Source organism: Scleropages formosus, chromosome 7 (genome assembly GCF_900964775.1).
Source record: "Scleropages formosus chromosome 7, fSclFor1.1, whole genome shotgun sequence".
Taxonomy (NCBI): domain Eukaryota; kingdom Metazoa; phylum Chordata; class Actinopteri; order Osteoglossiformes; family Osteoglossidae; genus Scleropages; species Scleropages formosus.
Window position 1 is genome coordinate 16060906 of NC_041812.1, and position 27933 is coordinate 16088838.

The following is a 27933-nucleotide window of genomic DNA, read 5'->3' on the forward strand; positions in this document are numbered from 1 at the left end:
GGGTGGATTGGTGGCGAGTCGACTGAACATACGGTACACCAGGGAGTATCAGACCATGGTGTGACACTCACCGAAATAAACCTGATAAAGCATCATGAGGTGTGATGAAACTGAGGGTGTCCCAGGAAATGTCTAATAAGATCTACGTGTCTGCTGCTCAGAGCGCGTCTGTGGGAGATCTCTGAGATCAGGCACTGCACCGAGACCTTAAAGAACATGCCTCTGATGTATATGTTGTGCCAGGGAAGATGTAAACATCTGCAGCGTTACTATGATCAATAAAAGTATTATTTAAAGTGAATTCTTATAACAGTTACTAAAGGGAAAATAAAAATTTGCAGAGGTTAAAAAAGTGGCTAGCATCCATAATATCTCATATTGGTGCATAGAGGGGGGAAAACAATCAGTGGATCGCATCAAAATACACACGCTTCAGTCGTCACAAATTATTTACTGCCAAAAAAAGAACCAGAAGGAGAAAGAAGTAAAATTACAAGACCAGTGACCACAGTGGGCTGAAGGCTACAGTTGCTGCAGGTATCCAATAACAAACTCCACCCATTCAAGCAATGCCTTCGTTTGACAGTTTGACTGTCTGAAACTGCTAGACACACCCATCTACGGGCACGGATGAGTGCATTTAAAAAAAATACATTCGACACCCTTACAACAGATACCAGTGCACCAACTGCAGGGAAAGTCACTGGCATATTTGTAAAGTTTATAAAAGCCCAACGTCGTATGATAAAGGGCTCCAGTGCTCAGAACAGTCCGATTATGTAAAGTAAAGCAAACTTTGGAGAACACACGAAAGCTTATGAATGAAGCTGATGAAGGGATCTGCTGAAACGCATCGGTCTCAAGAAATTGAGGAAAAAAAAAATGAAAGGTTAAAAAAAGTATTTTGGGAAGCTCGCGTATACTTTCCCATGGCATGTCTGGTGTAATCTTTGTGAATTTAAAAGTGACATCTCTGTTCTCATAAAAGAAACACGCAAACAACTCAATTACAACATACCGAGCAAACTCAGAAAACTCTGTTCCAACTCAAAGCTTTTCTCTGAGCAGCAGTCAACAGAAAATGCACATTTTCCGCCAAGCTACTAAGGGAGAATCAAAGCAGCGAATAAAATGAAGGAACAGCTGCTGTAGGCAGGAGAGACTCGTACCTTAATGAGGACCACATCCAGCACTCGCTCCCCCTTTGCGTTCAGGCTATACCTCCGTTTGTGTCGCTCGTACATCTTTGTCCGCGGTATGAAAAACCAGCCGTCATGGAAACAGCGGTAGGTTCCCACATGAAGTCCTGACCTTTAGCACTGTACTGCAGCTTGCAGGAAAATAAGACGCTCCCAATTTTTCACATCTGTGTGAAAACCAGCCCCCCTACTCTCTCTCTCGCTCGCTCGCCCTCCCGAACTCAATCCCATTCCCCTCCCTCCCTCCCTCCCTCTCTGCGTGTGTGTGTGTGTGTGTGCGTGCATGCTCTTGTGTGCGATTCGTCTCTTAGCGCTCTTCTAGCTCCTTTAAACTGTGGAGCAAACACTCGATGAATCAGTGCTAAGAGCTCAGTTCCTGGACCAACAGACGCGGTTGTGAGGACGTCCTGATAAAGCAGCCATGCGTGTGACAGCTCGGCATTTGTGTTGTCCCCTGTCGACTGACCGCACGGGCTAAATGACGGGGAGATCCGGTGCCTTCCACGTCCAGCGAAGGAAGCCAGATAACTGCGTCAATGGGACTCGCTTTTTCCTCCCCTTTCTTTGTATTCTCCATCACTATCCAAACCAAGCATTTACGAGATAAGCCGAAATGAAACTGTCAATTACAGCAACTTCTTGAAGACATCTGAGATTATGAATTACAAAAAAGCGTTAGAAAGGAGTTGCACATGCTCCATAGTTTATACTGTTTATTTGAAAAGCAACACTTTATTGCTGCATAGTGTGGAGATTTAAAAGTGAAAGCCTAAACATGGAACCATTTACACTGGGACCGTTTATATTTCCAGCAGTAAAACCCTAGCAGGGAAAGGAGTTATACAATTTTCCCTCCCTAAAATTAATTTACTTAGGCAACTGAATGGAACGCAGCTTTAAATGTTTGGAAAAGCCAAGTCTGAGTCAAATTCCTCCTGCCGGTTTGGGAAATATGACTGGCTCTCCAGTCGAAACAGCTTTTTGAGACTGAGAACACCAGATCTGACATTTCAGCTGGGGGGGGGGGGGGGGGGGGGGGAGTCCCTTCTTTTAACAATTGTATTTCGCCAAGTTACATTTATTCATTTAGTAAATTCACCTGTACTGTATTTCATTGTGTTCAAAGACAGTAGAGGAAACATGTCAACAGGACTTAGTTGTATGAGCATGCAGAAGTGCAGCATCTCACTCTGAGTCTGGATCTACAACGACATAAGTTGTAATACACTAACATGCAGCATCATTTCGAGGCAGAATAATGTTTCTTATTCAGTTGTTGAAACTGCAAAGCGTTTATCATGTGTTCTGAGTATTCTGAGAAACTAAAAGCTTTGCGCAAAGTTCCACAAATTACCAGTGTGCTGTACGTGTACACACACACACACACACACACACACACACACACACGCACGCGCACCCAGACGCACACACAGCCACATGTTTTCCTGTTTTGATTGAAGCTCAGCCCTATTATATATGAGCCCCCCCCAATGTCATTTCTCCCATTGTAAACTCTTCCACATTTCTCAAGCTTCATACTCCAGTGCCAGCGGATCAGTTCTATTTTCACACAACAGGCACAAAAGCTGTTTCCCAAAATAACACCAATCCCAAAATAAATGTTTTGTGTAACCAGAAATGCAGGCAAAATTAACCTCATAAAAGCAGGAGCTCCTTCATTTGTTCACTTACTTGTTCAATTCTGTTTGCGATCTAAGGCTATTTTATTATTCTTAAAAACAGCCTTTCCAAATGCACTTTGCCCAACACTAACCACTCCCTTTTCCCCACATGTATAAAACAGACCTCATTATGCAGCCTATGTAGTTGGGAAAAAAAAGCACCTTTCTCACATGATGACAGTTCAGGACTGGGGAGTAACAGAGCTCGTATGGACAATATACAACACTCTTCTTTAAAAGTGAGGGACACACTAGGTTACTCTAGGGGTTCTAGAACTTTCCACAAAATAAACATTACCTTCAGGCTGCCGCATGACCATGCTTAACAAGGCCTCAGATCTTGAAAGGAGAATGTGAGAAACAAAGACGTGCTCATTTCCTCCACGTCACGGTACTCAACTTCATCGTAGTCGAAGGGCCATGAATGGACTCTGTGTCTGGATCTATATGGTCATTCTTCTGCAGAAATGAAACAACTCCCTTCCTAAACCACATGGCAGAGAAACGTTTGAAGCCCTGCTTTATGGAAGGAGCTTTGAAACCCGCTCTCTTCCCACCATCTCCAAGCTGCTTCCACAGCTATACAGTCGGGACACCGTTCAGCATTTGCTCAGCAGGGCTCAGTCTGTTTCAGTACACATAGATGTAGGCTATACTCCACCTCACTTCTGAACTTTCACATCCACTCGAGTCATGGGAAATAAAAACTGAGCTCACAGGGCCATCAGTAACAAATAACAGCACAGTGCTGGGCTGAAGAAATGACAATTCAAAAGTGGTCCAGACCAGCTAGGCACAGAGGCTTAAAGCCAGTGCCAGATATCTTCATATCAGGTCTTTGGGTACGAGACAAACAAGTAATACAAGAGTAGCCAGAAGACAAACCATGTACTGCACAGTTATAGTAACCTTAACGAAAACCAGGAATTAAAGAACAACAATCTAATGGAAACCTCAATGGTGTCTGTCAACTGTAATCTTGGGCAGGACATTTCCTTTTCCTTCTGCCCTTCAGATAAATTTGCTTTGAACAAAGTTTACACCATACAGCTATGTAAATATTACACAGGAGAACTCCAAAGTTTTTACCTAAACTGACAAATTCAAGTAGCACATCTGGAAGCTGTTATAGCAGAACATGAGCACCAGGGGGCATCTGAAGAAAGGACAAGGCATTTAGGTTCAAACACCAGGTTCAAGGTGCTTGGCTGTATGTAAACACAATTATCAAATCTTGTGACAAAAACAGACTATGCATAGTTTGGCTCTTTTCTGTTTTTTTTTTCTTTTTCCTTTAAGTTCAACAAGGGCTCGTTGGTACAATATATATCCTCGATTGCTCAATGGAAGGCATCCCAAACGAGGTTCATATGGTCAACACTGGTTAATCATCAATGCTCAATAATCAGTTTCATTGGTTATGAAGTATGCAGGTTTTGTTCATGACATCTCTAGGAGATTCCTTTACATGTCTCCCTGCAGCTTATGGGACAAGGTAATTGTACTGAACCTGTGAAACCAACATTGTTTAGGCCTGCTGGTGAACATCTCTACCTTCGACATAAATCCCAGCATCCCAAGTCTTTATGCAGAGGCTTTGCATTTTATTTTATGTCTTAAACTTTGTATATGTTTGTGGCTTCAGCATATCCTGTTGTTATATTTGTGACCTTCACTTGCCAAAGACCGCTGCTGAGTCTTGAATCTTTTTAAGATTAAAATACACATTTTTCTGAACCGCTTGTCCCATACGGGGTCGCGGAGAACCGGAGCCTACCCGGCAACTCAGGGCGTAAGGCCGGAGGGGGAGGGGACACACCCAGGATGGGACGCCAGTCTGCCGCAAGGCACCCCAAGCGGGACTCGAACCCCAGACCCACCAGAGAGGAGGACCCGGTCCAACCCACTGCGCCACCGCACACCCGAAGATTAAAATATTTTGAAATAAAATTAAATAAAGATGAAAATAAATAAAATTCAACAGTTATATGAGCACTTAAGTTCATCATAAAACCTCGTTAGCATAACAGCGCTCATGGGTACAGGTATTTGCTGAACCAGATATGGTAAAGTATGGTATCTCCCACAGGAAGGTGACACAATTCCCAGCTTTAAAGCTGTGCCGCTCTGGATGTTTACAGGCTCACTGGGAACCTCCACCCTCTAGGCAAGTGTCATGGGTGGAGTATACCAGTATGTGGCTGATATGTGTTCAGCCCATCACGTCATTTTTCCTATAGGCTTCCAGCCAGAACACTGGTTGAACCTTTACCACAATGACTAGCCTTACTCCTCAGTAAAGAACATATTCTAGATCCAAACCTACATGACGATCAAGGCTGTTCACAAAACCATCCAAAAAAAATGGGGGGGGTGGAATCAGTTGAAAAAAGATTCATAGAAAGACACTAAGAATTAAATAAATTCTAGGGCATAATTGTGTTGCCATGACATCATTGCATTGTTAAAAATTAAACTTCTTGGTATAATGAACTGTCCTTTCCCAGTGAGAAAGAAAGCAATTAAAAGCTGCCACAGACTCACCTCATTTGTGTTCCCTTTGTGTGTCCCCAAGACAGCTGACATTGCCTGGACTCCTGCTGTAGGGGCCTCTCTTTCTGTAGTGGAGAGTCAGAGTAGATGGGTGCAAGAGGAAAAGTCAAAGTCTCCATTACCCAAATAATAACCATGAAAAGCAAGCCATAAGACCAAAACAATTCATAAAAATGTCAGGTTTGGCCCAAATTATTCTTTATGGGAAAGAAACCTAAATTTATTCACTGACTCAGCTGTAGAAATAATAAAATGAGAACAAAGAGTTTAAGAGTGCAACCTTAGCATTCAGATTTTAACTGGAATACATTACTTAAATCACCAGTGTGAATATTAAAATGTTCCGAAGTTAAAGTATAGTTTTTGAGGATGAGAATAAAGCAAGAAGCGAGGAAGGATGCTGTATTGCTGCAAATAAGCTCTAAATTAGAAACTGTGTTTTGGTTCAACCTCTTTCAACAAAATAAAGACACTTATAAGCCTCAAACTGCTGTTTCTGTGTTGTTATGTAATATGCTCTTGGAAGAACAAAAAAAAGTTTGGGTGTGCCCAGGATTTTCCTTCTTATCTCAACCAGAGCAATTAGTTTTGGATGGAAAAATTTAAGCAGAAAATGGCCTTTCACCAGAATTCTTTTCTCTAATATGTAATGAGATCATAAGAATAGTGAAAAAGGAAACCATGCATGACTAATGTACATTTGGCTATACAGGCTATAACTATGATCCCTGTAAAAATTGATGCACTGCAACCATCTAACATATGAAAAAGAAGGCTTTACATTCAGAACAGTCACGCACTCAAGACCATGTGACTCTAGTTGAATAAGGATGCGATTAATTATAATTTAACCATAGCAATAGGTCAAATAAAGCAAACGCAGGGCAGGAGCATAATACTTTATACCTTTGCATCACGTGGGAGTCCAAGTGCAAAAAATTTATACAATACTTGAGACACTGCAGGTAACCAGTTTGTAAAAATGTATGAATTAATATTTAAGATTGAGAAAGTCATTTTTTGCCATTATGGACACTTCTAAGTAAATCAATCTTTAGGTTTATTCTTTATAAGCAATCGGTGCAGATTTAAGGATTTTCTCTCACCTGAATTGGGAATGGTTGGCAGCCCATCAGTTCCACCGCAGGAAGCTTCAATATTATCAGTCTTAATGTCTGGACTGTCTTCAGACCCTTCTTCAGACACTTCCTCCACCATGTCAAGCATGCGTGGTAGCTCAAGCCCTACCACTAAGTCCCTATCTTTGTCCACAGTGCTGGAGAACCCCCCCAGCACACCAGGGCCCAGGGAATCACAACCCTCCCTTGCTGATGCAGGCTGCAGGGAATTCTCCTCCAATGCATGGGTTGGGAGCTCCAAGTGAACACGGTCCCTGGGAGCCTCAGGGGTTGCAAACTCAGCAGCTGCAGTTCCAATGTCTTTCTGCTCAGAAACATACTCTGAAACAGCCTTAGAGGTCATGAGTCCTGTTGGGCCATCTACTGGGTGATCCTTTATTTCCTCTAGAACCACAGGTAGACTCTTCAGAGACAACTCTTCACTATTCATGACCACCACTGCAGTGTCAGAGGTCACATCTACTGAAGTTTCAGGGTCAATACCTTGGCTAAAGTGAGAATCAACCTCCTCTTCTCTGATAATCAGGTTATCGACATACAGCTTGGTTCTCTCTGGAAAGCCCAGGCTTTCTTGAACCTCATCATTTTGAGAGTCTGAAGACATGGATGGCTTCTGAACAATGATATCTGTGTGCAGTGTGTTCTCCTGATCGTCACGTCTGAGCTCAGATCCATTGTTTTCTTCCAAGAGCTCTTGTTGGCTCAAATGGTCCTCTACATGTGATGTTTCCACAGGAATTTTGGCTGATTTCTCACTGGAAGGCAGCTGCAGGTCAGCCTCTGCGGCTGGTGATGCCTTTGGCACCTCTCCACAATCACTCCCTTCTTGTTCTTTACTGACCACTTCTGAAGGCGGCTCAGTTTTTGAAGGTGAGAAAGTAGATTCTTCTAAAGGCTCTCTCTTTTCCTGGGCATCTATTTCCAGTGTGGATGCAGAGTGATTAGGAATGTTTATTACCTGCTCTTCTCCAACCCCCAAGTTGCTGAAAGATTGAATGGAATTGTCGGTGAAGGGAAGTTCCAGAAGTTCCAAAACTGTATCCAATTTTACATCTGCAGCGTCCTCTGCACAAACATTTTGTTGGTCTTCCACCATCTGTTGGAAATCTACTTCCTCTATGGATATAACTTCACCTGAAGCATTCCTTCCACTGGATCCGTTCTCAGAATGAAACTTATCCTCTTCAAGATGTAAGTTGGGCGGCATGTTTAACATTACTGTAGTACATTCCTCAACACAGATGCTTCCTTCATCTTCAACTGTCTGTCCAGGACCTACTTCTTCCATGGATGTTGCGTCACTCAAATCTTTTGCTCCTTGCTCTGCCAGGACACACTGAGAGGAGTCTTCAAATACTGCACATCCATGGACTTCATCAGGCTTCACATCAGCAGCATCGTCAAGACAGATCTTGTCATTTGTCTCCTCTGGCCTGACATCCTGTGTAGACATTACATCACTTGAGATATGGGCTCCTTGCTCTTCTGCAACAGTGGAAACAGCATCAGTCTGGGAGGAATTCTCATCACTGGTGGAAAATGAAGTGACATCAGTAATGTCACAGATGCTTCCTTTGTCTTCTCCAGACATGTTATTGGTCTCTACCTCTGGCACACAGCAGAATACACAGTCTTTTACTATGGTTAATGGTTCACTGCTCTCCAATACAGAATTAACAGTAGGAACTTGAAGATCTTTGTGGTCCCCATCAGCTGAACTAGTTTCTATTTGCAGTAGGGTCTCCTCACAACTGGAAAAGTTTAGTAAAACCTGAGAACCAAACTCGCAAGAACTTTCCTCTGTACATCCAGTGTTCTTCACTCCACCTCCTTCTCCGTTGTCCCCCTGTGAATGTTGTGTTACAGTATCAGAAGAGGGTTCATCCCCACTGGCTGCCTCTCTGTGCTTCTCCATCTCAGTGTTGCCCGACTCACACTCACAGTTCACATCACTGCCATTGTCCCCCTCAGCTTCTACACAACCCACCACAGGTGTTTCCTGACTTTGTTCAAAGTGGCTTTTCTCGGACTCGCACTGAGCCTCAGCAGAACCCGGGTCAGCTGCCGCTGCACTTGAACATTCAGATTCCACTGTTCCTTCCTCATTTTCAGTGCTGCCCTGAAGTCCAAGAAATGATACAGAGGACTGGTGCGCGACAAACATTTCCTCCGACACCTCACCAGACTCCGTCTCTCCTTCGGGCTCCTGCAGGGGGTCTTCACATACATGTTTGCGGGTCTTCACTTCTGTCATACTTTGATCAATCTGTCTAGTTTCCTGGGAGGTATGGTCCTCTGCTCCACCATCTGATATCCCCTGGTCATTCTGATACTGTGAGTTGCCCATGTTTTCTGTGGCTTTACTGCCGCCGAGAGCTGCATCTGAGTTATCACAAGTACATACCTCCTCCGCCCTTTCCGCCTTGCTTGCCACTTCCTGGTTTTCTTTGCTGTCCCCCTCCAGACTTTGCTGTGTAGCACTGATTGTGCCTTGGCTGATATCAGCTTCCTCCTGTTGGCCCCTGCAGGACAGCTTGCCAGAAGCTGGCCTCAGTCCCTCCTCCCAAACCAGCAGAGACTCACTGTTATTTGGCCCATTTTTAGAGTCCACGATGCCAACCAAAGCTGGTCCCAGCTCCCTCTCCACTTGCTTTGTGCACTCTACACAGCTGTCCTGACAAGGGCACACCCAGCCCTCACTGATGCCATTGTCTGAGGGCAGTTGGAGTCCTTCAGAGACACTAACACAATTACCGACAATGTTCTTGCCTCCATCCTGCTGCCCGTTTTCGTTGAAGGAAACACTGGAGTCAGAGCCCTGCTGTGCTATGTAAAGCAAGTCCTTTTCTTCTGCTTGCTCTCTTGGGCTGTCACAGCACTGGAGAGTGGTGTGCAGTAGTTCTGACGCTACTTGAAATGAGGGACTTCCCTAAAAACACAAATGGCGAGAATGAATACTCAGCTCTCTGCTCCTCCAGCTAATGAATAAGTAAAAACTGCCTGTTTGGGTGTTAACTGTTCAACCGGAATATAGTGAGACATTCTTAAAGACAAAGCACGGCCAGGGCAGGGGGAAGTCATGGTAAAGAGCTAATGGGATCATCCTGGTTTACCTGTTCTTGGATGCAGTGAATCATGCGCCGTAGTTTATCTACATCCTCCAGGCTGGCAGGAGGGGCCTCCTTAGTCAGAGACACGGTCAGGGTGTAAGTGTTGAGCCTGCGGTGGTGCCATACTGCATGGCCCTCAGTGCTGGTCAGCAGAGATGCCTCGTTTTCTGGTCCCGGCGACTCCTCCGACCTGCACCACGCAAAGAGCCTGCTCAGAGGAGCTCAGGTCACATGACACACCCACAAAGCAAGCACTCTGGAGACACGCCTTGGTTTTAATCTCCTTCACATTGTCAACTAATTTGATCTGATTTACCTTGCCCCTCCCTGTAATGCAGTTACACGTCAGCAGTGTTCAAGCCCTCGCAGGTATCCTAAATTGTTCTTCTCTACAGATTTCACCAGTAGAAGTTCAGCTGCCCTTGTTCCTACACTCCTGTTACAATAACCTACATGAATGAGTAGAGTGTCTGTTGCTGCAGAAAACAAAGCACACACCTTACAGCTGTAGCTGGGTGTGTGACACAGGGAGGAGGGAGCTCTTTCAGTGAGTTACAAAAGGAGGAACTGTCTTTGCATGATTCAGGATAGATGACGTCATCTTACTGCTTCAGGAAAAAAGGATCTGATCAAAACTGCCACAAATGATTTAACAGAAAATTCAAGATGCTTTTTCTTAAGGTCATCACTAAAATGAAGCAATTGTACCTCTCACTGGATAATGGAGGGGGGGGGGGGGACTAAAAATATAAACAGATGACTGAATAAGTGACCAAGGCAGCTGGCCAAAAACTATTCCTGAAAGAGAACTACAAGAATGGGGTGGGAGACATTAGGAAATTAATCTCATAAAAATAATAACAAAAACATGATTTATCATTAGCTCACTAAGTTAACAGGAAGATTTGTGATATTAAAAAGATCTATCCATCACCAGAATGTAAGAAAATCAAAACTATGACATGTACAAGCTTGCTTCCGAGAATAAAATATATACAACTTTAAAAAATCATCCCTGGCTAGAAAAGCCACATATCACCAATTATTTCACAGTTAAAGATGTTTAAGACACTTGACAACACATTTAATCTGCTTTCGACGATAAAAACAGAGCTTTATGGCATAATAACAAAAATCACCTTCCATCAAAAGGCTTGCATGTCAACCAATCCTCTCAAAGCCTATTATGTGAAGAGGGCAAGCCTGGCATGAACTTAAGCCCCACCCAGGGCTTCAGGCCTGGCGTCATGTGCCCTGCTTTGTGCCGTCGTCAAAGGAAACTCCCACAAGGCTCGGATCACATTACCAGGTGCCTGTTCTCTCCGACAGTGATCGGGTTACACTGGCGCCACTCAATGACCCTGTTTCCCAGGTTCCCATGTGATGCAGAAAACTGGGATGACAGTGGGGATGGAGAATGTGTGCTGCTTAATGTTACTTGCAGCGTGCAACATCGCCTCATCTACCGTGTTGAAAAAAAATTATGGGATCCCCATGTGATGTGCTATTATTTGGAGTGAAGGCCATCAACCAACTGTTGATTTGTCCTTTTTTTAGCATTGAGCTATGCAAGAAATGAAGGTTCACTAATGTAGCTTTTGAAAATGCAAACAGCTAGACAGTGATGTGGAAAAACTCCTGAGATAAGCAGAAAAGAGATGCTTGGAAGCTTGCAATATAGTCATACCTTAAGATACACCAACTTAAGTTATGAAAAATCAACTTTAACACCTGTACTTTGACTTCCAAGGGATTTCTTCGTATTTACGAGGACAGTTTTACACACATCCTAACAGCTGACTGGCACTTTACATTTACATTTATTCATTAAGTAGATATACAATGCAAAGCAATATACAACGATTATTATGCAGCATTAGCTGACATCTGACAAGGTGACTTACAATGCTAGAGATACTACATTGTACACCCTACAAAATACAGGCAATTTGGATTCACCAGTTCAACATGTGTTTTTATCAGGAAGGAAGCCCACAGAAACCCAACATGAACATACAGACTGAGCATGGATCAAGCATGTGTCGAACAATACAGCCCGGATACTATGAGACACCACGTCAACTTGTTTGGCGAGTGTGAATTTATTTAATTTCTTTTCATTGATTTCTTTCTTTTGTGTTCTTTACTGCTGTGTCATTAATGGTTGAATTAATACAGAAATATTTACAATCATATGCATGTATGCTCTGTTTGTGAGAGTTTAAGTGTACAGTACACGGTAGCCATGAAAGACCTGAAGGAGCACAAGCAGACAGCCATATGGTATTATAGAATATTACATTTACATTTATTCATTTAGCAGACGCTTTTCTCCAAAGCAAGGTACATCTCATAGGAAATTAGTACGACAAGCTAAACAAAGAGTTCAATGATTTAATACATTCATTTATAACCACATGATCTATAAACAAAAATATCACAATGGGGCATATTAAGATTTAGAATATTAAATGAAGAGAAACTGCCTTGTGTTGTTTTATGAAATCTAACCCTAACTACTGAAGTAACTGTCAATTTTAATGAGGTTTGATGATATTCTGGCAGAAAGGGGTAACATTTTGCAAAAAAGTTACCACTGTAACTAGTGATAATTTTGTCTTCAGGTTGTGAGAATTAAATTTACACCAAGGTTCTATACCAATGAATTACCTTTGTAAAGTGGGCATGACTATACCACTGCAGCTAGAAGAAAAAAAAAAAAAAGTGTGATGTCAAAATTTAACATGAAACTCCTGCAAAAACTTCTTCACAGCATAGCACGTCCTCCACGTGGAAGAATAACAGTAGGGAAATACAGCCTTGCCACATTATTCATGTTCTCTAAGGGGTTTCTCTCATTACACAGAGGGATGTTGAGGGCGTGATGTGGGCAGTAGAAGCCTGTTTGTGCTGTGACACAGTTTTGCACTGCCTGGTACTGCTTTATTGACACTTGGCAAAAACGTAGAGTTCAAGGCCGTCTTGTTTAATGCTCCACTGTTTGATTCCTTATCTCTGCTTTCTACAGTTTCGACCAAGTTTGAACATTTTACCATTAATCATGTTTCATTCGAGGTCTGCCTTTCATTTCAGAATTTAAAAGCCTTTTTTGTAGGGTCTTTATAAACATTTCTTTACTGTACTTTCTCTTTTCTGAGTTTCAGGAACATCAGCGGAGACAAATCAGATAAAATATAGAACTGACAGCAGCAGGTCACTTCTATAGCATGATTCTCCATGTCAAAATCCCCACGTAACAATATATTTTTACTGATTCAATTTTTTCATTCTTTACTCATACTGTTATGCTGAGTAATTGTACCATGTAAATAAAATTAATAAATTTATTATATTAAGTTTTTTTTTTTTTTTTTTATTATTTAGCATGTTTGGGAGAAACAGATCCAAGCGACAGAGTGCTGAAGAAGACAGCACGCATTGTTTACAAAAAGATCAATAACAGTGCAGAAACAAAGTAAAAAAAAAAAAAAAAAAGGAAGTAGTTATTTACTGAAGTGTCCTGAAATAAGCCATCTAACGGAACAAAAAGGATAACAGAAATGTCCAGACCAAGGAATTGGGAGAAAAAAATAAATCTTGGGGGGGGTCAAAGTACAAAGTAGCACCTCCCTGCCCCAAGACAAAAAAAATAAAGAGAACTACATGACAAAACAAGCTAAATGGATGTGTTTTACCATTAAAATACTGTATGAGTGATGAGAAGGTTAGGAGAGACATTCCAGGTAGTCAAACAGGCACATATAGGGGTACTTACTGAGTGAGGAGATGTTGGAGCTGGGTGTAGCCCCTCGCCTCAGCCAGTGCGAAAGGGGTTTCGCCCTTCTGGTTAGGCAGCTTTAGGGCTTCCCTTCCTCCCGGACACTGCAGCAAGAAGGCAGCCACCCTTGGGAGGCCACGACGGGCCGCAAAGTGCAAGAGGGTCTCCTGGGGGATGGGTTCTGAGAAAAGGTCAGGGATGAGGGTCAGCCACAATAAACACCACTGTGAAGACAAGATCATGGGAGGAGGGCTGCAATAATTGCAATTCCATACAGGAGCCAAAAGTATCACTGAGCGTGTAATAAGCAAAGCTCTCATCCAGACAATTTATAAGAAAATTTCTATGAAATTTTACAAAAGACCCTGTTGACAGCAGGGTTGTCCTGGTGATGTTTTCACGTCTGAGCCCCCACCACCCTCTCCCTGCCCCACAAATCCCTGCTTATAGAGAAACAGGAAGGTACAGCACAACTGCGGGCTGTTTTTAGACCTCTCAAAGCCACAGTCTAATTACTGTGTGTAATTAAATCTTTAAGAGGTTTCTACTTTCAGTGTGGCAGATTACCAGCACCAGTTGAGACTTAGATACACTGGCCATTTGCTAGGCTTTTGTGTTTTCCATTTTAAACCCAATACCAAGAGTAGAAGGCAAACTTGTCCATCTTAAATGGGCTAGTGGGAATGCAATGTTTTAGTCTGTGTACAGAGGGAAGCATTCTTTACACAAAGCCTCAATGGAAAATATCCAGACAATAATAAAAAGATCAATATTACAGTCTCTTGACTGCTCAGCATCTCTGAAAAATTAATTTTTCACATCAAACAGCCTTAGAGTGCCAGTGGATTTGAAGCATTAGGGTTAAATCTGTCACACTCAAAGACACAACTGTGAAGTGGAAAGTAGTGCTTGCTTTTTTCAGATGCCACCAATTGGCAAAAGTTAAGTGGCGGAAGCAACCAAAAATTTTTGTCCCAATGTTCTGTTGGAGTCCTTGAAGTAAAATATAACCAAGTGATATCCTTTATTCAAAGTATGTTCAGGAACTTCTTTGACAAACATGAAGACATGGACAAGCAGTGTATCAGAATATTTTAAAATTTATTTAGCTGATGCTTTCCTCCAAAAGAACTTACGGTGTTAATCTATTTACAGTTATTTACTCATTTATACAGCTGGGTATTTTACAGGAGCAATTTAGGGTAAGCACCTTTCTCAAGGGTGCTACAGCCAGAGGTGAGATTTAAACCTCTGACCGTTGGGTCCAAAGGCAGCCGCTCTAGCTGCTACGTTACCAGCTGCCCCTATAGACGTTGTTTCATTAAGCTGTAAATGTATGTTTTCATTGAGCTTATTTTAAATCACTGTGCCAGATGTATGTTTTCCATGCCAACACTGCACAAGTATAAACAATTTGCAGATGCAAAAGAACAAGCAAACTGAAGGAAGACAGATGTCATATAGTACAATCTTGTCTGGCTAGGATTGCCAACTTCCTCTCTTCCTCACTCTCTCAGATTTGTGGTACTGATTGTACCATTTGCGGTACTGATTGTACCATTTGCATTTCTATAATCAGTCACGAACATAAAAAATTAAAAAGCAGAAGACATTGGAAAAAAGAGAGGAGGCAAAAACCCCATAAATATTACTGATTAAGAACTTACAACAGATATAATTTGGATGTTTAGCAGCCCAGTTTCAAGGAGAAGCCTTGCTACAGTACCCTTGAGCATGGCACTTAACCAGTTCCAAAACAGTAACTAGTTCAGCCAGTAAGTGGCAACTAAAACAAACCTTCAGGGTTCTGTTCTGTCACTGAGACAGGTGCCCAAAGGAAAACGCTAAGTCCAAAAATGCCATTACATATCTGGCACCCGTTACAGTCAGCACGTGATGGAATTTAATCAACTAGTCTTGGAAGTTCGTATGTACACTTTTGCCCTGGCCTGGATTAGAGTAATTCATTGTTACAGCCAACGCAGAAACCACAATCCATCCCATTTCTTACCACATCCCTGGCTCTACAACATAGGAAGAAGGTTAAACATTATGGGTCCTTCGAGGCAATTTCAAACAAGACTAAAAGAATGGAGACAAAGCTGCCTCACTGCCTGATGTCGATCTGTGCAAAACAGAGGTCGATGTGAACTACATACCTTTTCGCACTGATCTTTATACATGAGCCTCTCTACCAAATCTGACAGTGTTTTGTCAACTGTGATGCCACACCTGTACTTCTTGTTATGAATATCCGAGTTATGAAGACCTTCATATATTTGAAAATTGTAAGTTATTTATAAATGTTTAATTACATTTTCTTCAATGTTCTTTTTTTTGTCACTAGTCAAGAGGGAAGTGGGTAGTGCAGGGGGTAGCATAGGTTGAGGATCGTTCAGATTTCATTAAGCATATTTTTATATATGACAGTTACATTAGAAACTTTTACAGACACCATCCAGAAAATAAATAGAGATGTGTGTCTATTATTATGCTATTTGGATAATAAAACTCATAGTGACTACATGCTAACGAACATGTTTATGTGATGAATTGGCCATTTCCTTAAGACCAGTGAAATATGGTCAGGATTTTTAAAGTGAATCCCTCTTTATTCTTAACTCATTTCATTCTACTATGGTGCCTACTAAGTGGAGGTAATCTGGCACTACTGCATGTGTAAAATCAGCACACAACAGAGTATACAAGAGATGAACATTGTGTTTTTTTTTTTTTTTTAATTATTTTTGGTCATCTCAAAATAGCTTTTAATGTTATTTTATGCTTATAAAACATAAGAAAATAAACTGGTGTCCCACCCATAGCGTACCCTGTCATATGCCTGATGTTTATGGTATAGATGAATACAAAGGCCCTGCATTTTATGTGCTGCTGATGTAAACTGAACAAATTTTTAGAGCAAACTTTTTAATTAAAGGATTTGTTTATTAAAGGAACTAGCCCATGAATAAGTCGGCAAATTAAACTGTATTATTAAGCTTTTATTGATTTAGATATAGTAGGTGGACTTGCAATTACAACTTACACACTTCCGGTCTCACTTGCATATAAAAGTTGAGGTGTTAATCACTGAAGCCCCTACAACAGCAAAATAAACTAAAAACAGGAAGGTTGGTAGTGTAGTAGCTAGAGCTGCTGCCTTTGAATCCAAAGGTTGCAGGTTTGATCCCTGCCTCTGGCTGTAGTACCCTTCAACAAGGTATTTACCCTGAAATTGCTCCAGTAACATTAACCAGCTGTATGAATGGGTAAATAACTGTAAATTAAGTTGCTTTGGAGAAAAGCATCAGCTAAATGAGTAGATGTAAATAGATATAATGTAAAAAGCAGAATCCCTTCAAAGCAGCACTCTACTACCCTTACCAATAATACTTGAGTTCCACTAGATTAATTTTTAATTACTTTTTTCACCATGGTTGCTCTAAAGCACTGTGGTTACAGAAATGGGATTCTAACATGGTGTCTCTTGTTCAAGCCCTGCTTGTGCAAGAGACATGAAAGAAACAAAATACTCCATAAAGGAATCAAATACATATTTACATTCTGGATCATCTAAACAACAAACACACCCTTTTTCGATTACCGCCATACCAGCAGACATCCATTACATTAAATGCAGATATTATCAAGGTCAAGGAGGAGAAATTCCCAAAAACAGCTAGCAGTCCATGTACAGAGAGAAATCTCTCAATGCCCACATAGTAAGATGCTGGAAACGTAATCAAATCTTATGTCTGAGAGTCGTGCCATATCTCAGGCAGGAAAGCATCCAGTGTTGTGTCTAGAGGTGTGTCAGACTCAGCTCAGGAAGACATCGGAGCACATGGTCACCTGCAGACACCAACAAAGCAAGGGTCTCCAGAAATCACAGCCCAAGTTAAACTACTGCAGTATATCATTATATCAGTTTCATCATGCTGCCAATCTGCCTTGGGCTATCATTGTCATCTCTAGGTGGTTCTGTTTACTAAACATGATTTTCCTACATATAATTGCCAAAAAAGGAATAACAATTTTTTAGAAAGATTTCTAAAATAAGACTACTGACCTGTCAACTATGAGCCCAGATATAGAGAGCTATAAATGTTTTAAAGAAGCCCTGAAATACCAAAACTAAAATGTTACACTTCTCAGTTCATTTAAATAGCTATGTTTAGGCTAGAACAGGGCCCATTTTAACAGTTTGTTAACCACTACCAAATCTGTGATGCAAGTTCCAGCAATCCAAGCCCCTGCTGCTTTTTAACTCATCAGGACCATCTGTTGATACCCTAAAAACAATCATAATCAGAAGTCTGATGTCCCAAAAAAGTTCCACAAAAATACCCTACTAAGCAACCTCTAGTTTGTGTAAGACAGTTTTATTTGAGCATCTTTTGGACATACTTAATTTGACCCAAAGCAAGGAGAAATAAAAAAGCCAAGAGTCGGTTTGGTTGAAAAGAAACTCCCCAAAGAAAACCAAGGCAAAAAAGTGCTGCCTAATACTGGTCTCTCGTAGTTATAACCCACTTAGCTCACAGTTATCACCCTATGTGTAAGTGAAGCACTCCTTCACTTGATACATCAGGACCATCCCTGATGGTAATCATTTTAAAACATGTTGATTCTTCCAGATAATAAGCTGGAACATGCAGTTTCCTTTCACAAAAAAAAAAAAAAAAAAAAAAAAAAAAAAAAAAATCATCATTTTAAGGCAGTAACATCTGATTCAGTGGTAGTAAATAAAAGTAAGCAATCTTCCAGACACCTTTCCCCAAAACGACTTAAAATCTTAGACCTGGAAATTCCACAGTGATTTACATTTATACAGTAAGGCATTTTTGATTGGACCAATTCAGGGACCTTAATCAAAGGTACTTAGTAACAAAGACTGGAATCAGGGACCTTTAAATTATAAAAAGTGACCGCCCTAACCACTATTTACATGGTGCATATGCAGAGAGAGCCCACTTACCACTGTCCAGGCTGAGGCTGAGTACATTCCAACCCTTGGGCAGGGCTAAGTGTTGGAGGGCCAGCGCCAGGCTGTAGTCCAGCTGCTCACGCTCACATGATGCAACCTGGCATTCGTCGAGCTGTAACAACCCCTCCAGGCCATCAGGCTGCCCTGTAGCACCCACCAGGAACTGTGCCATGTCATAGGCCAGATCCTGCACAAAGCAGAGGTGGCCTTCAGCCACGTGTTCCATGGGTCGACCTGGCCACCATGCATAGAGGGTCACCTGGACGGACTCGCAGCAGTTGTGGGCTGGGGACGAAAGGTGTACGTATGGTTAATGTAGTACTATCCAATTACATAATGTCACTCTATCCAAAGAGAAAGCTTCTATATTCATGGGGGATAAGTTAGATCTGAATGCAATCCACAACAGGTCTATTGTTTAATTCTTTAAATTTATTATTATATTTTCATTTATTATTTTATGGAAGCTTTTTGGTTTAACTTTGCAAAAGGTACAAAAGTAAGGTACCTGCCAGCACTTCACCTCTCTTCAACTTTGAACACAAGTATAGGATTTTAACCATTAAGCTACTTACTACACTGTCAAAGTAAAGCAGCATTCTGTGTATTTATTTATAAAGCCATACATTTTGGTGAAAACCTATTAGATAAAGTCATTGGTGCTACTCTACTATGTTACCTGTTGATGTGTAGCAAAACGAAAGTTAGGCCATTTCCAAACCGTTTGAAATTGAACCACTGTACCCTTAACATAACTGACAACCATTTTTACAAACAGATAAGTCATGTTCATTCTTTATCTCAATGTCAGGATTATGCAATATGCAGAGAGGCTATGTAGATCATGAAGTTTCAAATTCTTACGCAGAGAAAGTACTTTAGAGCCACATACATTATCAGTATCGAATTACTGCAGCATATTATCAGTGCCTTTAATGAACAGCGCTTTGCAGAACAGAGAATGCAACATTACAGTAAAGACTAAGTCTACAGTTAAATATACCATAACATGACACACACTTGCACAAAGCTCTACTAACATCTGAACAGATAGGACAAACAAACAGTCGCAAAATGAAAATAAACCCCCGTTCCATAAAAATCAGGTCTTTGTCTTTAATTAGACGAATGTAGCCTGGGATAACAGACAAAACAACAAATGTCACTATGTCATTATTTATCCAACACAACATAAGCCAAAATGCAGAAACCATGTAGGAAAATATTAAGCACACCCTTACTGTTTCCATAGGAATTAAGAAGTTAATTAGCTGGCAGGTGCTCCTAAACAAATGCATTTGATTAATTGATCATCGGGAAGGGTGACCACCTATAAAAGCAGAACCTTTGGCAGTTTGGTGGTGTGGACTGTTGTGATATCACTATGTCAAGGAGAAAAGACATCATAAGAGAAGCAATTGTTGCTGCTCAACAATGTGAGAAAGTTATCAGGCCATTTCCAAACCATTTGAAACTGAAACCCAACAGACAGGAAATGACTGAACCCTTAACCTTCCCATTTGCTACAAAGTAGGTGTACACATTTCAGAAAGGTGATGAAATCCGTCAATGACCAGGCCAAGCAAAGAGCCCTGCTCCCTAGAATCTAGGCATAAAACTCTACCAATAGTTTTGTAGCCCCACAAGATGCTAAAGCAAGCAAAAGATGTAGAGATATACCATGCATGTACCAAGGTAAACAGTACTGCCAGACAGAGTCCTGCTCACTAGAACCCGGTCTCTAGATGTTTCCAAAAGGTCCCTAGCCCTTTTATCTAAAATGGTTTCAGGCTGCCTACTTCTCTGTCACCCACAACAGGATCTTTGTGCACTTGGCTCATCAAGAGGACATTTTTGCTTTTCTTGGGGCAGGACGACACCAGTGCAGTAGTGACAGTGAAAGCAAACGGGAATGATGACATTTTTATTTCATCAAGCTCTTTTGGAAGCTCTAGCTTGTTCTTTCTCATTGTTCACAATATTCTGGGCTTTACCTTTTAGTAGTTCCTCCCCTAAAGAGCAGGATGTGAAAAAATTGTCATAACTCCCATTATAACCACACAGTCCTTCAGTCACATCCAAGACAACCTTTATATCCTGGTTCTTTTCAGAAGCACCCCTTGCAGGTTTTCCTGTAAAGTTTTCTCTTTCCAAGCATGGCTGGGTTTTACAACACAGGTTACCAATATTTTTATACCATTTTGAATGTGGCATTTTATTCCAAAGGGTACCAGGCATTTGTCAACAGTCACATACAGGCATGGCTTGTAGAACAGGGGCAATTGCTAACCTACCTATCCCTCCTATGGGATTTCTGTGAGTCCAGATTTGTTTATAAGGGACTGTTCTGAGTCCACTATACCCTTAACATAAATCAGAGAATCACAGAATATGAAAATCCATTACATTTAATAATTTTTGTAGATGGGGTTTCTGAGACCCCAAACAGAACTTAGGTAAACATTTTTGTAATTCTGAAGTTCTGGGATGTCCATAACCCCAAACAGAAAATGCTTCTGTAGAGTATATTAATAAATAAACAGTCACTTTTTTGTTGCTAGTTTTTTTTTTAATTAAAAGTAACCTGAAGGGAATCACAAAAGAAAAGTTTTGTAAACAGAACACAACTGATGCTAGAAAACACTGACCGAGACCCAAACAACAACTAATGTCTTGGCTCAAAAATAATATAATAAGGTTAATAAGACAGCTGTCTTAAGTCCAGAGGGTCATAAGTCACACATGTTTAACTCATGGACTATCTGTACTACTCTGACCACACAACGAAATTAACTTTTTTCCGCATGTCGTTTTAATTCCTCCTATATGCAAATGTACTTTTCCATTAAAGTCATCTTGTCTAAATAGAAAATTCTTACACTACAGCCATTAAATCATATAGCTGTGGCTGAGGGCTGATTGTTTACCATCATGTCTCCCAATAAGGATATCAACCAGCTGGTCTGTACTTTAACTGCATACTGATTAACTGACTCATTGCAGGCTTCCCAGGAAAAATCAGGTTTGAAGACCTCTCCTGCTTCGGAATGTGCTTCTCGACATAGTGTCAGTGGCCCACCAAGCCTCTGACACAGTAAACAGATGGGGTTTACTTACCCTGCACAAGAGATGAGGTAAAAACATCTATTACAGCAAGGTTAAACATTTCTTCAAAAAAGCTTTTTCAGGTGAAGAAATTCCATTAAGGTCAAGTGCAGTTAATTAGCAATTTCACATACACCTCATCCCATCATCCATCAGGTCAGTTTCATGGTCAACAAAGTTCTGCCCATGTACTGGTTCAGTGCTTTGGTGATCTTAGCAGATCTCATTTACAAGCAAAAAGGGACAGAAGGATTTAAAGGGGTATAGAAAGGTCCAGAGGGATGGTATGAGAGAGGTGGTAAGGCTCACAGGGGCAAATCGTCTGCAGGGTAGCATGGCTGCTCTTCAGTGTGGTGGCCAGGTGCCTCTGGGTAGAGCCCGTGAAGAGCAGGTAGAACTCCACATCACCTTCATCCAAGTACAGTTCTCCATCACACAGCTGTACAGTTAGGAGACCCTTGCCCTACAAAACAGAGGAAGAAATAGTTTCACTCTTGATTTTTTACCTTGATTTCCATTCTACTGCACCTGAACAAACAAAAGTGATCAAAAGTGTAATTGCACCTGGGTAGACTGGAAAATGACAAACCAGTGACATTCCAGGTAAGGTACAGTTACTATATGTAAGGCTCAAAACATGTTAGCAGGAAGTACACACAAAGGAAAAATATGAATTACTATGCAAATTTAATAAACTTCTGTAAACATTTGTTTATACTGTAATAAACAATACAATAACAGTGTTCTGAACTGCTTTAAAACTTCTGAAAAACACTATAGAAAAACTACCTTTAAAAAAGTTAGAATAACAAGCTTTTTCTTTCTATTTTTTGTCAGGTCATATTTTACAACACTTTTTGAGGAAACGGAATTGGGTACCACTCCAAAAGCATAAACGCAGAAGAAGCCAACCAAGTTTTTTTGGCTAGAGCTCAGGATCTTGATGCAATGGGATTATAAAATATATCCACTCATTTGCACAAATTATATCATGGTCTGAAGACAAGTGATACCGCAGACTCGTTGCATGACTGCCATCCTGCACAGCCGAGTCTGAGTGGAAATAGATAAGATGGGGGAGCGGTAGTGCTTCCTGCTTGGGCAAACATTATTTATGTGCTAACAGACATCTGACTGAGTTTTCAGTGCTTTCCATCATTTTTAACACTATTTCATTGTTAGTACTTCATTATTAATTTTGCTAACTAGATTTTCTTCTTTTAAACAAGAGTTCACCATTTACACAACTTTTTTCACTGAAAAATTGCATTACGGTACTCCCAGGACTTGCACTAGGAAGCTTTGGGTTAAAAGTCTAGTTCCTTAACGACCATATTATTTGCTGCACTTGAGCTTTCTTTTAGAAATTGCATACAAAAAGAAGGCTGCACTGCTGCCACTGCCTTCACCGTACAGCTAATACACAACATTACTATCCAAGAGCAGTCTGAATTATGGCTTAAGGAGAGCAGTGCACTGTTAGTTTTGAAGCAGAGTTCAGAAGCCACATCCTTCCTCACTAAATGGTGACTGCAAATCTCTGACTGACATCAGGTTGTCACGGAACAGGTCTGAAAAAGAACCCAACCGTGGTTCAATCTCAATATGGAGCTCAAGGACAGAGTCACATATCCTTTGCTAGTGACTGAGAAAGCACATCTCGAGAGCCCAAGGTTGCGTTGGGTGACTCAAACTCAAAAGTTCATCAATAATGAAAACACTGAAAGACTGTTTTTAAAGAATAGAATACACAAATAAACCAAAATTTTACATTCCTAATTGTTTTTTTTTTTTTTTAACAGACCAGTTAGTAGAAGCTTTCAACTGCTGCCTTTGAAAACGAATCATTGAAACAGGTGGTTGGAGCAGAATCCAGGAAACAGGTGTGAGTCAAAAACCACTCTGAGTAGCACTGGGTAACACTTTCACTTGTGTATGTCGTTTTTTTTGGAAATTTAAAGTCACTCTGTTGCTTCTCAAAGAGGTCTTTCGTGTAGAAAAGATCTCCATGAAAACAAAAAAAGTTTGTAGCTATTTAACTAGAATATTCAAACAAAACAAATTCCCAGCATCTAAATAAAATCCTTTTTTTTTAAAAAAAAAACAACTTCTACTTCTGTCTATATATCATAACACATCCACTTCTGAATTCTAAACATAAGGGTTAGTGCACGAATGGGTAGAGGAATGAGTAACAGAATATATGGCATGTAGGTGTAGAAGAGAAGGAAAAGCTTTAAGAGAAAGGATAAGGTTACAATCACCAGAAAGCATCTAACTTTACAACATGAAGAGGTCAACAACCACTTCATGTCTCTATTTATAGGTGTTCCTCATGATCTCTCAGAATATGGCATGATGTTTACAGTTTTCAGGGCTCTAGTCTCCAGGTCTTGCACAACTCTGCATGGACTGGTCTCTGTAAATAGTCAACCTTCCCACCCAAGGTGGAGCTTCCCTGTCTGTTACACCCTTGAGTTCCCAAAAAAGAACACAACTTAACTGAGCTCTACCCAGTGACTGGAGCTCAACGACCACATCTCAGTGAAAAAAGTGAAAGAGTATTTCAACCTACGCATCAGAGGACACAGGTGCCAACAGCACACGAGTACCTCCTACCTCCACAACAGGAAGGGATGGACACACTGCGGCAATCTCACTTTGAAAGCATACTCCAAAGGTAACCTACTGAGGGTGTCTCTAATCTGAACAGCATGCAGTCACATAATAAGGAAAGTTATGGCACTAAGGTGACATCTTGACTGATCCAGATGTAAACACTGGAGTTTTACATTGTGTTGTGCAACCCTTAGTGTCACAGTCACTTTTTAGTGAAGGACCACACATACTGCCTTTATGGCATCCTCCACAGTCAAGGGCACACATTATAATCTCTAAAGAGATTAAAGTATAGTCTTTGAAGGGAGATTACCAGTTTCCTGTTTCACCCCACAGAATAATGTCATGGTAACATTGCACCATTATAGTTGTTATAGTAACTCCTCACAGAATTTAACACTTTCCGTGAGAAGAACTCTAACCTCTATGTATGTGTATACTAGATACAGTGTGTATATATATATATCACAAAGCTTTCATGTTTTGATGCTTATATGTCTATGTATGTGTATATATATAAGCATGCTCCGAATAACATTACGGCAACATACAATAAATTAGTAATGCAAAAAAAAAACTGGAACAACACTGGTAAAAGAGCGCAAATAAATGTAGAACAGTAATAAAGATCAACAGCACTTTTGCCAGAAAAGACTTCAGGTAGCGATCCTTGGAAAAGCAGAATAGAATCAGTCTTTTGCCACAGGTTCACCTCTGTTTAGCCAGGGTGCCAAGCAGAGGGTGAGAGTCATTGGACATTATGGATACAAGTTTGTTTAGAATCCTTCTATGAAATACTTCCTCCAGAAACTCCAAGTGTGTGTGTGTATATACACACAGAGAGAGAGAGAGAGAGAGAGAGAGAGAGAGAGAGAGAGAGAGAGAGAGGTTCACATATTATACACTGACATTGCTAAATGCCATGCCCATCATCTCAGCTGTCATCTCTGTAAAGTTTCAGGAAAAGGAACTTTGCACATTAAGCTAAGGAAATGAAGGGGCCTTTTCTACAGAGCTTTTTTCCTGTCTTGCATCACCATGCTTTGAAAAAACAGAAAGTATGCTCAACTTTGGGTAAGAATCCAGGTTAAGGCCTTGGGTGCCATAAACCCCCTGGCATAGGTGAAAACTAAGGCAAAGACAGGTGAGCACACACAAACTTAGCAGAATAATTTTATTTCTTGTAATGTGACAGATGTGTTTCAACAGGATGTCTTCATCAGCATCTTAATGAAGGCATCCTGCCGAAAAGAGAAATATAATCCTGTAATAAAATTGAGCTTATGTGTGCTTTTGTTTTTTTTTTTTTTTTTTGCTAGTGCAATGGAACTGTTTCGCGAGAAATGCATTACTACAATAAAGTGCTCCACACGCATTAAAAGATGAGCCAATAATAAACACATTCAAAAATGTACATGTAGGTTGAAGACACTGCAGTCAATCTCTAAATAGCCTAATATGGCAAGAGGATGCGAAACTTTTGTAAAGAGCAATGACAACTCTCTTCCCCTTTTGCGCTTATCATTAGTAGATTTATAGAGTACATCAAGCAATCCAAAGGCTCTGTGCAGAATCAATTATTCATTGTCCAATTTTTGCACCATCACTTATCACTGTATAGCACAGATTCCTAACATGATGAGTGTGATGTGCATGATGTCTGTTTGTATGAGAGGTCAGGGCTTTCCTGGTAATTTCATGAGCTGCAAATATCTGACTGATTTTTTTCCATCATATGAAATGGCCTGTTTTTGCTTGCTAATGGTGTTCAGTAATTTAAAATGTAACTGCAATATGCGCCATTCTGTTGCAAGACGTGAGCCAGTCAAATCAAGATCACTTTAGACACTGTCCTTTAGGGGCTGCTCAGTTACTCTAAATACCTTTCCATTAGTTTACAGGGAGTGGGTGAATTTCACACAGAGGCTTGTACAATAAAAGACACCTCTGAGCCACATCTTTAAGGGTGAACACAGAGTACGATGGCTCATCCGCTGCCTGTCGATCATCAGACGGTGAGACAACAGACGGAAATCAAGAATAACCAGGGAGGTCTCCTGAAACAGGGGCAGTACTCAGATCTGCAATATGGCTTTAATGGGACTTAAGACACTTCACAGTACACCAAAGAACGAAAGCTTACTGCAAAAAAGGCACCTGCCATTTGTAAACGAACTCCCTGACAGCCTACCATTTACATGAAACCTTCAGATCAGTTCTTCATTTAAAAATAGCTTAAACATACAATAAAATAACCAAGATCATTCACAAATGTGATCAAAGTGACTATGCTATAATTACAAATGACTGGCTACAACATATCTGTGGTTCAGTGTTGGAGAACGTGTCTAATAAGTTGTGTTTGCTCTGTCCCCCATTAATTATAACATGCAATTTTAATAAGTATCTTGTACACCACATCAAAGTGAGGTTGCATGCATCTGTGCGGCTAATCCTGGGTATTTGAGCCTCGGCCCCGAGACCTGACACCATCCTTCCATTACCGTTTTCCCTCTCCTCCCTCTGCACTCTAGAGGGGTGCAGATCACAGATCCAACTGCAGCTTGAGGCCCCACCCCATCATATCTAGCCTCTCCTTGCATTCTCACTGCACTCAGCATTCATGTTTTTCAGACCTTTACCTGTGCAGCGGACACAACCATGGGCAATTGACAGGCATTTCCTACGACTTGGCCACAGCTGTCTCTCTGGTGTGATCACCCCCATCAATCGACCTTGTCTATTCAGTAAACATAATCTAACAACAGTGCTCTGTCTTACTGTGCATGTGGCACATCATGGGCTTCCAAATCAAATAGGGGAAAAAAAAAAAAAGTAAGTAATTAAGTCTAGGTACAAAGCACAAATACACAACAGCATACAGCAAAATTAAGCTTCATTCCAGGAAGAAACCTCTATTAAATGGCATTTCAGACCACGCATTTAAAAAAAAAGGGTTTCTTCCCTTCCCCCGCCCCCCCCCCCCCCCCCCCCCCCCTTCTCTACAACTTTTCTAATACAAAAAAAAAAAAAAGCAGGCTTCGATTTATAAAACTTATGGAACTGATTATGACTGAATAAATAGGTCATTTTTTGTTAAAAACAGTAAAATGTTTAATACTTACATACAATGGAGCTTGCTGTGGATTAAGTCTCATGACACTGGAAACTAAAATTCAAAAAGGAAAAAAGGACAATTAGAAACATATACAAAGTAAATAGTTACAAAAACCATCCAGCTACAGTGGTCAAGCCTGCAGTTCAAAATGTTCAATGACAGACAGGACGTCAATATTGGTTGTAACTATCAGACCAGTGCTTATACTTACACCACATTATGAGGCTTAAGTTCAGAGGCACCAAACAGAGTAATTACATATAATTACAGTCACTGAGAAAGATCTGGCCGTGTCTGATGACAATGTGACAGTGAACAGGTGACCATATACTCCTCATGAAACTAATGTTATAATTTTTTTTAAAAAAAAAAAAATCAAGGTCCACGTGTCTCAACATCTGCTTATTCGAAAGCATGAGTGCTGTTGACAGCTCCAGATCTTGATTGTTAGCACACAAGTACAAGCCACCTATGACATGGTGCCTAACTTCAAACTGTACCCCTGTGACGACAATCTGTATACTGTTTAGTACAGCGACCCTGCTCAACCATGTGCGTAATTCTACAGGTCAGAGCTGATCGCAGCCACAATCACAGTCAGACCTTTCCAGGTTTCTGAAACAGTGCACGGACAACATGTTTG

General features: G+C 40.9%; 1 protein-coding gene across 6 annotated transcripts in view; it reads right to left on the reverse strand.

The window, feature by feature from the left end:
- The window catches only part of LOC108926604 (A-kinase anchor protein 13-like), an 85739-nt gene that overhangs the window by 39318 nt on the left and 18488 nt on the right, over nt 1-27933 (reverse strand). For all 6 annotated transcript variants that reach the window (XM_018739377.2, XM_018739379.2, XM_018739378.2 and 3 more), the window contains exons 3-9: nt 27298-27341; nt 21863-22016; nt 18440-18733; nt 13459-13642; nt 9687-9873; nt 6541-9502; nt 5426-5499 (exon numbers count right to left, since the gene is read on the reverse strand). In XM_018739377.2, coding sequence (XP_018594893.2) covers nt 5426-5499; nt 6541-9502; nt 9687-9873; nt 13459-13642; nt 18440-18733; nt 21863-22016; nt 27298-27330 — 3888 coding nt within the window. In that variant the 5' untranslated portion in view covers nt 27331-27341. The remainder of the gene's footprint in view (nt 1-5425; nt 5500-6540; nt 9503-9686; nt 9874-13458; nt 13643-18439; nt 18734-21862; nt 22017-27297; nt 27342-27933) is intronic.